Here is a 10,273-nt window from a genome sequence, read left to right as displayed (position 1 = left end):
TTCAATCCTTACTGCACCTTTGTAGAAGTTCCAGATTTAACAGTTTGCTTTCTTAGATAACGCAAAGAGATGTGTCACTACTAGCAGCTGTTTTATTTACCACCTGTATTCAGACGAAGCCCCGCCCCCTGAGCTGTGATTAGCTGAGAGACTGAGAGATACCACACTGTAGGTATAAAAACAGCCCTCAGAAGCAAAAACGTGCTGTAAAATATTATTTTTTTTTAACTGGATTTTTTTATATCTAATAAGTCATTTAATTTGCTGCTAATTGTAAAATGTGCACATAATAAAAATGTGTCCATATGTTTTAAATGAATGTGAATTTGCATGATTTTCACAAGCTTGCTTATATGAGCGCACATTTTTTTGTTTGCTTAACTTTGCCTGTCTGACAAAATCTTTTAATCTTATTCTTGACAGTTTTACCGTTGTTTACAGTTGTTTACAGTTTTTTTATCATTTCAAACTGTCAAATAATTTCAAATGTCAAACTGCCATGATAAATAGACCAATAGAAATTCTTAAAAAATGACATAAAATATTATGAGAAAATGAAAGTTTTGTATTTTCTTCCCCAATAAAGGTATTATTTTAGAGATTTAAGGATTTGGTGTGACATTGGTGAAACACAATTTTGTTTTAGTTTTTTGATGTGAAAATAGATTCACATATTTTACACATTCTAAAGCCCAATTACAAACTCAGGTTGTACAAAAAAAATAATAATAATCACCATATTTCTTACAATGTTTTTTGATGACTCAAAATTCACATCCTGACAAAAACAGTAATTTTGCTTAAATGTGGCATGTGCAAATAGAAATAATAATAATAATAATAATAATAATAATAATAATAATAATAATATTAATAATAATAATAATAATAATAATAATAGAAATTAAATATGATATAGTGTGTTTTACTTTTCAGTGTTAAATTCAGAAAATTGACAGGAAAGGAACGTGCTGAAAAACACCTATTTTCACTCTGAAAATCATGAAAACTGAAATAAACTTTGTATCAATATAAAATTGCTGATTTAATATTCATTTCCCAAAATCTGTTTTGTTGGTGCTAATCACGTGCTAATTTTAAATGTTTAAAGTAAATTCAGAAATCACAGAAATGACGTATATTTTTATATTTTCTTTTTATTTAACGAAATATAGACAGTTATGTAACTTTCTGCTGATAAAAAACTGCTGACAGGCGGGTTTATGCTGTTACAGTGTCCTGTCCAATCACAGCGCAGGGGGCAGGGCTTGGCGGAATACGGGTGGGGCGGTGAGTAGAGTAATGAGCGCTAGCGCGCGGGAGCTGTCCAGTGCTGAAGTTTCATTCCGCCGCGCGGAGCAGAAACCGAGCGCAGCAGCGACCCGTCAGAGCGCGCGCAGGACGGCCGGACCGTTTCCGCTGGCTGTAAGGATCTGTACGGGTCTCCTCCAGCTCCTCTGCTGCGCGGTGGATGAAGAGAGGACGAGGTGCTGGTCGCTCTAAACATGCCAAGGTCTTTCCTGGTGAAGAAGGTGAAGCTCGATGATTTCTCCTCCGCAGATTTGGACAGCGCGTACGGCCGGTCCCGCAGCAGCGATCTCAGCCTACGGATCCACGAGAAAGGTAAACGGAGGAGCGCTGAGATCTGCTGAGATTGTTGCTGATTGTTATTTTAGTTTTTTTAGCCATGCATGCAGGTTTTTGTGCACTCTTACCGTTGCACTGTCATAAAAAATAAAGGTTTTGTGCTGGTTCTTTACCAAAGTAGAAACTATGCAAACATTGCAAATGTACACTTAAAGATATATCATGATATTTTAGGTCCAAGTTTGTACATAAAATGTAAGAAAAACAACTGCAAATGCATAGAATACTAATCTGTCCTTAAACTAAAGCTACTAAAGACATAACCTTAAGGGTACCACCCCAGTAACAAGAGGGGTCTTTTTTTTCCTGAGAGTGTAGAGTTGTGCATGCTCAATCTCCCAACCTTTTTAAAGAACGAAAGAAAGAATAAACACAACCTACACATAAATAGTGTTTAATTTACACTGTGTCACAGTTTGATTTCACACTGGCAGATATACTGTGTATGAAATCTCCTTTAGTCTCATTTACACCACTTGTAAATCTATCTAAACCTGCAAGGCTGCAACAGTCACGCTGCTCATACACATGCCACGCCGCACTTCTCACCCACCTACAAGTTGCTCTTAAAGAGTGAGTGCATGAGTGCATGATGGTAGCCTTGGAGATTCTTCCACCCTAACAGGTGCTAATGGTGTTTTTATTTATTTTTTTTTACAATGCCATAGGAGAACCAGCCTTACCACTCTTTAATTCTTATTGCATTAAGTTTGAGACGTTTAAAAGGGAATTATTTTTTTTGTAGTTAAAGAAACTTGATGTCAGGGGTGTACAATTGTATCCACAAAGAGCTTGCGTGGCTGCATGTGCTCAACGCAGTCAGTCAGAAAGAAGCTCATGAGATCAGTTTGAACAGGACAGGACACATAAAGGCATATATGGCATAAAGGTTAAAAAAATTTTTGTTATTCACCAAAAGATAACAGTAAATACAATGCAAAATACCTTCAGGTCCAACTGCATTCCTTAAAATGGGGAAATAACAACTGCAACATAAATTTATGCAAATATTCTGTCCCTTAACTAAAGGTACTGAAGACATAAGATGGGGATGAGAGGGGTACCACCCCAGTGAGAGCTCTGTACCTTTCTTTTTTTTTTGAGAGTGTATGGGGATGTTGCTTAGAGCTTTTTGAGCCTTTCCAGAAGCCCCACATTATGTGGAGGTTCTTCAATTGATCAACATTTTCTTCACAACTATTCACTGCATGGCTTTTCCAAGAAATTATATATTCTAAAGAACCATTCATTGTGTTCAAAGATATTCTAAGGACAACTAAAGTTTTTTTTTTCTATGAAATCATATAAAGAACCTGAATCTATGTATTGTATGTATAAACTGCACAGTTTTGCTAATATTCCTTAGTTATTATTGTCCAAAATAAAAAGAAAGAGAAAGGGTGCGTATTATATGTTGCATCAAATGCGGTAATCATTTATGAATCTCTTGCAACTGTTGCATGCACTGGTCTACGTCCACTGCTTCTGTTAAAGTGACCAGCAGAAAAATAAAAAAACATCTGCATCAATTCCCCCTACTTACCTCCAATCTCATAACTCACTAGAATGCAGCTGGATTTGAATGATCATAGTCAACTCAGCTGATCCACCATCCACCTTGCCTCAATGTCATTCACTCATGCTCCAGCTCATTGTACTGCTAACCAGCATCTCATACCACCTCCACCAAGTACTGACCACTGCCCACACTGGCTTATCCAGTTCTCCGGTTCTTTTGCTTTATTTATTACGGTAACCTGCAGGCATGCAGTACATGCAGTGCAGTCACTATAGAAGGCAGGCTCTGAATGTCATTGGTGCACCAATTGCTTCTAGTTTGCTTTTTTTAGACCCACATGGAAGACACATGTCATGATCAAAATATTAAATTAAGATTAACATGATCTGGACACTATAGGCTTTAACACTGAACATGTTGATGCGGCACAAGTGCAAATATCGTAGATGTTAATCCAAAAGCGTAGGTGTTAACCCAGCATGATTGTTTGACACTGTAAGACTTTAATCCATCACTGTAGGTGTTGTTAATTCAACACTGTAGGTGGTAAATAAGCGCTCTAGACTAGATGTTAATTGAACACCCTAAGAGCAAATTCAGCACTTAACAAGTTAATACAGAATTGTAAACATTAATTATAATAACTACATAGATAATTCACTAATACAGTTAGTGCTGAAAGCTGTTCACTGTGATATTTAGATGTTTATTTATCACCTCAGGTGTTAACCCAGCCCTGTAGGTGGCAATTCTGTCACTACATGTACTCATTTAGCTCTATACACTCAGCTCTGTAGATGATGTAACAGATAATTCAATATTATAAGCGATTCTTCAACAGTGTAAAAGTTCATTCCACACCCTTGAGCTGATTCCGAACTGCAGTCTCTAGTTCAATCCCCCTGAGTCTCAAACTGATGGATGAGGATAGAACAGTTTAAATCTACTTCCGATTAAATTAGACTGGAAAACATCTGCAGTATTGAATTAACATCTACTGCACTGAATTAACATTTTAAACAGTGAAGTTATATCTACAGTGCAGAAGTAAGCCCTGCAGGACTAAGCTAATATCAGCAATGTTGAGGTAACATCTGCAGTGCTGAATGAACATGTGTAACATGTAGTTCTAAATAAAACATCTACATTAAACTCTATCGTATAATGTATTATCTAATGCATAAGTAACATATAGTGACACTAACTATAATACATTGAGTTCATTAAAAAAACTGTTCATTTGGCATTGTTAATGTTTAAACTTTAGAGCTGTAGATGTTCCTTCTGCACTAGTACTGTAGTGCTAAAGATGTTAGCCAGACATGCTTATGCAGCACTTTACAGGTGGTCATTCAGCACTCTAGACATTAACCTACAGCTGCACATGTTTATCAAACACTCTAGATTTTATGTTATCACTTCAGATATTAACCTAGCCCTTCAAATGTTTAATCAGCACTCTAAATTGTAACCTAGTATTAAATATGTTCTTTATATCTAGAGGTTAAACTAGCACTTGACATGCTTATTCAGCACTGTAGATTTTATACTAGCATGCTATATGTTAACTTCAATGCTGTGGATGTTTATGCAGCACCTTAACATAGTACTCTAAATAACCATTCAGTATTCAGTACTTCATTATACAATTATACTATTTCTATACTAGCACTGCTAGATATTAATCTAGTGCTGTAGATGTTAATTCAGCACTCTAGATGTTAAATTAGCACCCTAAATGCTAGCCTAGTGTTGTATGTGTTCACTGGACCTGCAGAATACTCACTTAGCAGAATACTTACATATCAGTTCTTTAGATGTTCATTCAGGACTCAGGACAGATGTTAACCTAGTGCTAAATATTAATTCAGCACTTAATGGGACAGTTATCTAGACAGAGATTATACCAAAATATAGCTATATATACCAAAACATAAGTAAAAAACAGGAAACAGAATCATGAACTTATGTGCGATTGTAACTAATGATTTTGCTACAGTTTTATCTTGTGTTGGATTATTTTGATTTACTGTAATGTTTAAATTAGATGTGTCCAAATTGGGTCTACACAGCTTTTTTAATAGAGAGTCTCTGCCTGGAAAACTAAACATCAAAACATTTACTTAGTGATGTAGACTTTAACTCAGCACTCTGGATGCTTAACTAGCACCAGACATATACATTCAGCAAATCTTTATCTAGTAATGTAGTTATACAGATATTACTGTAGTCCTCCAAATGTTTACTATTCAACACTCTAGATGTTGTTACCCAGTTCTGTAGATGTTTAGTCAGCACTCCAGATGTTACTAGAGAGCTGCAGGTGTTTAATCAGCACTCTAGATGATGATTCAATAATGCAGGGATGTATGAAGCAGTATTCCAGCACTGCGGGGGTTAATTCAGCACTGGTGATTTTACAATGTGCACTCTAATAGTCTCCAAATGTCACTGGTGCTCAAAATGAATGTCCTGCATGTTTCTACCCATGTTCTTCTTATACAGCACCTACACGCTCCAAGTGCACTCATGCAGCAGCCGCATGTCATGCCACCACTGATCACTGGAGTGGGAATAAAAGGTGTGAGCGGGGCGGCTGCGTCCATTAACCCCAATCGCTCTTTTCCACATTCCCTCTGCGACTGTGAAGAATTGAATTGAATAAGAGGCCTTGTTCTTTTTCTGCTTTTCCCCCACAGTTTAATTATTAACGTTAGAAGACTAATATTTTTGTTCTCTGTCACAAAAGTCAGTTGTTTGTACATTTTCCTGTGGATTTCATTTTACTTTTTGAACTGTTTTTTTTTTGACAGTCTTATTTACTCACCAAATATACCATATACGTACAATAATAAATCCTGCACCTAACATCTCGAGTTAAACATAGGACCACTTCCCATCCTCTATACTCTAATCTCCCTAGGTTGCTGAGGGAGAATAAATGGCTTTATCCTGATAGAGCAAATTTGACTGTGGTTGGATGAGGAATATAAACATATACTATTCAGACACCCTATTGCTTTAAACACAATCCATTACACCTGCACACGTCATGCCACACTCCAGTACGTACATAGCAAATGTATGTAGCCTAGTATGAAGATGATGCGTGCAGAGAATCAAGAAAACTCAAGCGAAATGTCCCAACTATGGTTCTTTATTACATTTACATTGTTTTACAATGCATTTATTTTCATTCCAATTTTTTTTATCATTATCATTTAAATATAACAATGCAATCAAGGCTTTTTGGGAAAAAAAATGGTGGGGAGGTGGGATAATGCACTATATGCTCCTGTGACCTACACTTTTGTCCTTAATGCCATTTTTCCCTACAAAAGGACATCACTTTTATTCATAGTAGTTTTGAAAGCAGTACTTTTACATTTTTACTTCAGTAAAACGTTAATGTGTGTCAATGATGCTTCCACTTCTACAAAAGTATTTTTAAACTCTAGAATGTATATTTCTACATCATTAATAAATGAGCATATGTTTGACACCTTTGCTTGTGAGAGTGAATAAAAAAGCAGTCATCCAAAACAGTAAAACCAGCAGCACTTGTTGATTGGAGAATTTCAGATTTAATACAAAAAATAGAGATACAAAAATAACCAACACACTTCAGCAGGCAGGATTTTAGGTGGGGTTAAAAGACAAAAGTTAATAACATAGCAGTTTTTAAAACACACATGATTACAAAACAACCAATGAGAACACTCCAAGCCAAGTACTGAAGGTCATTTTGTTTTTTTTGTATCTCTAATAAATCTGAAAATTCTTTACTGTTTTTGATCACTGCTTTTCTCATTCACCCTCACAAGCAAAAAGTGGAAGTATCATCAACGTACTGGTTTCAAAACTACTAAGTTTTTAACTGTAAAAAGTAATGTACTTTTTTTTATTTTTTGAATTTATTTTCAGGCACCTTGTTGCGCAGTGAAATTGCACTAAATGCATCCACTTCTTGAATGAAAAAAAAAAAACAGAAATTGCGTAAAAATGCGCACAAACTAACAATGACCAAAACAATCAAAGTAAACTTATAAACCGCTTTGTTTCTCCACAGGTTACATCAGAGATTACATCACTCCAACGGTCTACGATGGGGACAGTGACAGTGCGGTTAAGGTGCCCTCGCCGGGGCCGCTCTACGACGGCCTGCGCAGCGACTACGGTGGCCGTGACTCGGACAGTCAGCCGGACAGCCCGCAGTCTGCGCTCACCGGCGGCTACATCAACGGGGACGCGGCGGTGAGCGAGGGCTACGCGGCGGACGCCTTCTTTATCACGGACGGGCGGTCGCGGCGGCGCGCGTCTGGAGGGGCGCGGGTGCCTCAGCGTCACGCGTGCGGAGAGTGCGGCAAGACGTACGCCACGTCCTCCAACCTGAGCCGCCACAAGCAAACGCACCGCAGCCTGGACAGCCAGCTGGCCAAGAAGTGCCCGACGTGCGGCAAGACGTACGTGTCCATGCCGGCCATGGCCATGCACCTGCTGACGCACGACCTCAAGCACAAGTGCGACGTGTGCGGCAAGGCGTTCAGCCGCCCGTGGCTGCTGCAGGGCCACATGCGCTCGCACACGGGCGAGAAGCCGTTCGCGTGCGCGCACTGCGGCAAAGCCTTCGCCGACCGCTCCAACCTGCGCGCGCACATGCAGACGCACTCGGCCTTCAAGCACTTCAGGTGCAAACGGTGCAGCAAGACGTTCGCGCTCAAGTCCTACCTGAACAAGCACTACGAGTCCGCGTGCTTCAAAGGCGCCTTCTCGGCGCTCGAGGCCTGAAGCGACTCGCGCACTGACGGACTGCGCTTTCTGGGCTCCACGTGACTGACAGTGGTGATGATAGTGGTGGGGCTCTGTGCAGAGTTCCAGCTCGAGCAGAACTAACCTTCTGGAAACCACACAAAGTAGCACAAGAAGTTTTGTTGGCGAGTCTGAGGGGGTTTCAGTGACTCTCCCACTCCTCAGCGCGCCCCCACAGCCCTGTGTCCTCAAACGACGTCCTGACCATGGCGCACGCGCGCGCTCTCATAGGATTTGGTAGGCACGGTTCGAGCGACGCACAGTGCTGATCAATAATAATAACTTCCAACTTCCAACCTTTCAGTTTCTTTTTCATATCACTGGATATATATACTGTCATACTGCTGCAAGTGACCCACCCCCACAAGTATTCACAATATAGAGGTAAACATTTTTCTAAAAACACATTAATTCATGTATTTATTTAAGTTATTTATTATTTTTTTCATCTTTATTTATTTATTTATTTATTTATGTTAATACACAAGTATTTTTGTCCTTTCATGAAAGGCAGATGTTTGTACATTTTTCTGTACGTTTAATTTAACGATTTTCTACTTTACTTTTCAGTTTTTTTGTTGCTTTATTTGATTTCCGTCAGTCTTATTAACATGCCAAAGCATACATGAAAGTCCATGAAAATGATTTTCCACTTCTTTGATTTTATATGCCTATGTAATGCATGCAAAAAATGAATCTATGCCAATAGCATAAAAGCTTATCATTTTGCCAAAACCTAGATAGAATCAACGGGCAATATTTCTTGGGATTCTTGTGAGGATATATACAGCAATAATCACGTAATGCATGGTATTTTTGGAAAGAAAAAAAAAAGAAAGAATTATAATGAACTATTACCTATAGCAGCTTTTTCTAAAATCAGGTATGTTTTGATCTCTTAATAATCAAATGGACAAAAAAAAGAAATACCACATCAGGGAAAATGCCAGTGTAGAGTTAGCCAGTCGCCAAGACTTAAAAATAAAAGTATAAACCACTTTTTCCTTCGCTCTGTTGTTATGCACTGCCTGCCTCTAATTTAAACGTAGTTTTTAGGAAGTAGGCTGGAAGTGCTGTAAATCTGCTCTAAGCAGTTCAGAATCATTCTCCAAATCTCTGGAACACCAGGCCTGGAGAACTAAAGGCTCTTCTATAGTTCACTCAGAGGGATGAGGAAGATTGCCAGAAAGCAGGGAAGACAAACGTCTGCACAGCTGGGCTGTAAACCACTTGCACTGCACTTCGGGCTCGGATTAAAGCAAGACTCCTCCGTTTCTCCGGCCTGGGTGTCCCTCAGATTTCTGCTGAAAGCACTTCATTTTAGAGACTCTTAAAAAGTAGCACAAAAACCCTAGATTCAGGTAGAGATTACTGTTCTAGATTGACCTTAGTTTTTGTATCATAAATGAGGAATATCTAAGCTCAGTTTAAAGAGGCGATGTAGCCTAAATGTAAATACTCATTTGAAGAGAAGAACCTTTTTACAACTGTAGACGAGTCCGCTCCGACTCCTTGATCAGGAGATTTCTGAATCAAATATAAAATGTCCTGCGGTTTTTGAGCCAGTCTTCAACCGATGTAAAAGCACAAGGCACCAGGCATTTTGTGGCACTTCATAATAAAGATGAAGTAAACAAACCCAGTCTGTTCGTTGTTTGTTCCTGATTATTGCCGTTCCTCTGTGAAATTAGTCTATTAAATAGGCCAATTAATCTTGATGAATGAAAATCAATGCACACACTCTGACAAAGCAAACAGCGGAATGATGGACTGCAGCAGAATCCTGAAACTGTACACTAGCTATCGAGGTTACTTGGAGCTTTACGCCAGAACTCTATAGAACGCTACTGTAGCATAATTAATGCAGGTATTTAAAAAATGTTCCTGTTTATGAATCATGTCAGTGTTAAATGTGTACATTTTGATTAATTACAAATTCTGTCATGCAATAATTACCTGCTGTTAGGTGTAATTCAGCTCTACTGCTGATTCAGATCTCATCACATATGCGTACAAGCTTTACTGGACTTTACCGGGCACAAATCTTTGAACTCTGACACAAAGATACAGTATCTTCCACAGAAGCAATCAAGTGTCTACAGACTTCACACGAACGCAGTGAGTGATGAGTTCTGCACTCTGCAGAGTGGCTGCTGCCTCAGACTGTATTTCTCCATCACCCAGTCAGCTCTCTTTGAGCAGAAAAAACCCAAGACCCTCTCTTAGGTTAATCTAGCTTGTGCAAACGAGGCCACCGGTGTCATCAATTTGTGAAGAATCATTATCTGAGTGTACGGA

General features: G+C 38.8%; 1 protein-coding gene across 1 annotated transcript; it reads left to right on the top strand.

Moving 5' to 3' along the window:
- Positions 1-1,335: 1,335 nt before the first annotated feature.
- scrt1b (scratch family zinc finger 1b) lies at positions 1,336-9,613 on the top strand. Its single transcript, XM_007249713.4, has 2 exons — positions 1,336-1,623; positions 7,236-9,613. Exons 1-2 carry the CDS (start codon positions 1,506-1,508, stop codon positions 7,952-7,954), a joined length of 837 nt encoding a protein of 278 aa, XP_007249775.1. The 5' UTR covers positions 1,336-1,505; the 3' UTR covers positions 7,955-9,613.
- Positions 9,614-10,273: the final 660 nt, after the last annotated feature.

This window comes from Astyanax mexicanus, chromosome 6 (assembly GCF_023375975.1).
Source record: "Astyanax mexicanus isolate ESR-SI-001 chromosome 6, AstMex3_surface, whole genome shotgun sequence".
Taxonomy (NCBI): Eukaryota; Metazoa; Chordata; class Actinopteri; order Characiformes; family Acestrorhamphidae; genus Astyanax; species Astyanax mexicanus.
Note: the sequence above shows the minus strand (reverse complement) of the source record. Positions and strands in the feature narration are given on the sequence as shown.

Coding starts and splice junctions, on each gene's coding strand:
- scrt1b (XM_007249713.4), top strand. CDS start 1,506: ATGCCAAGGTCTTTCCTGGTGAAGAAGGTGAAGCTCGATGATTTCTCC. Junction 1,624..7,235: donor CCTACGGATCCACGAGAAAG/GTAAACGGAGGA, acceptor GTTTCTCCACAG/GTTACATCAGAGATTACATC.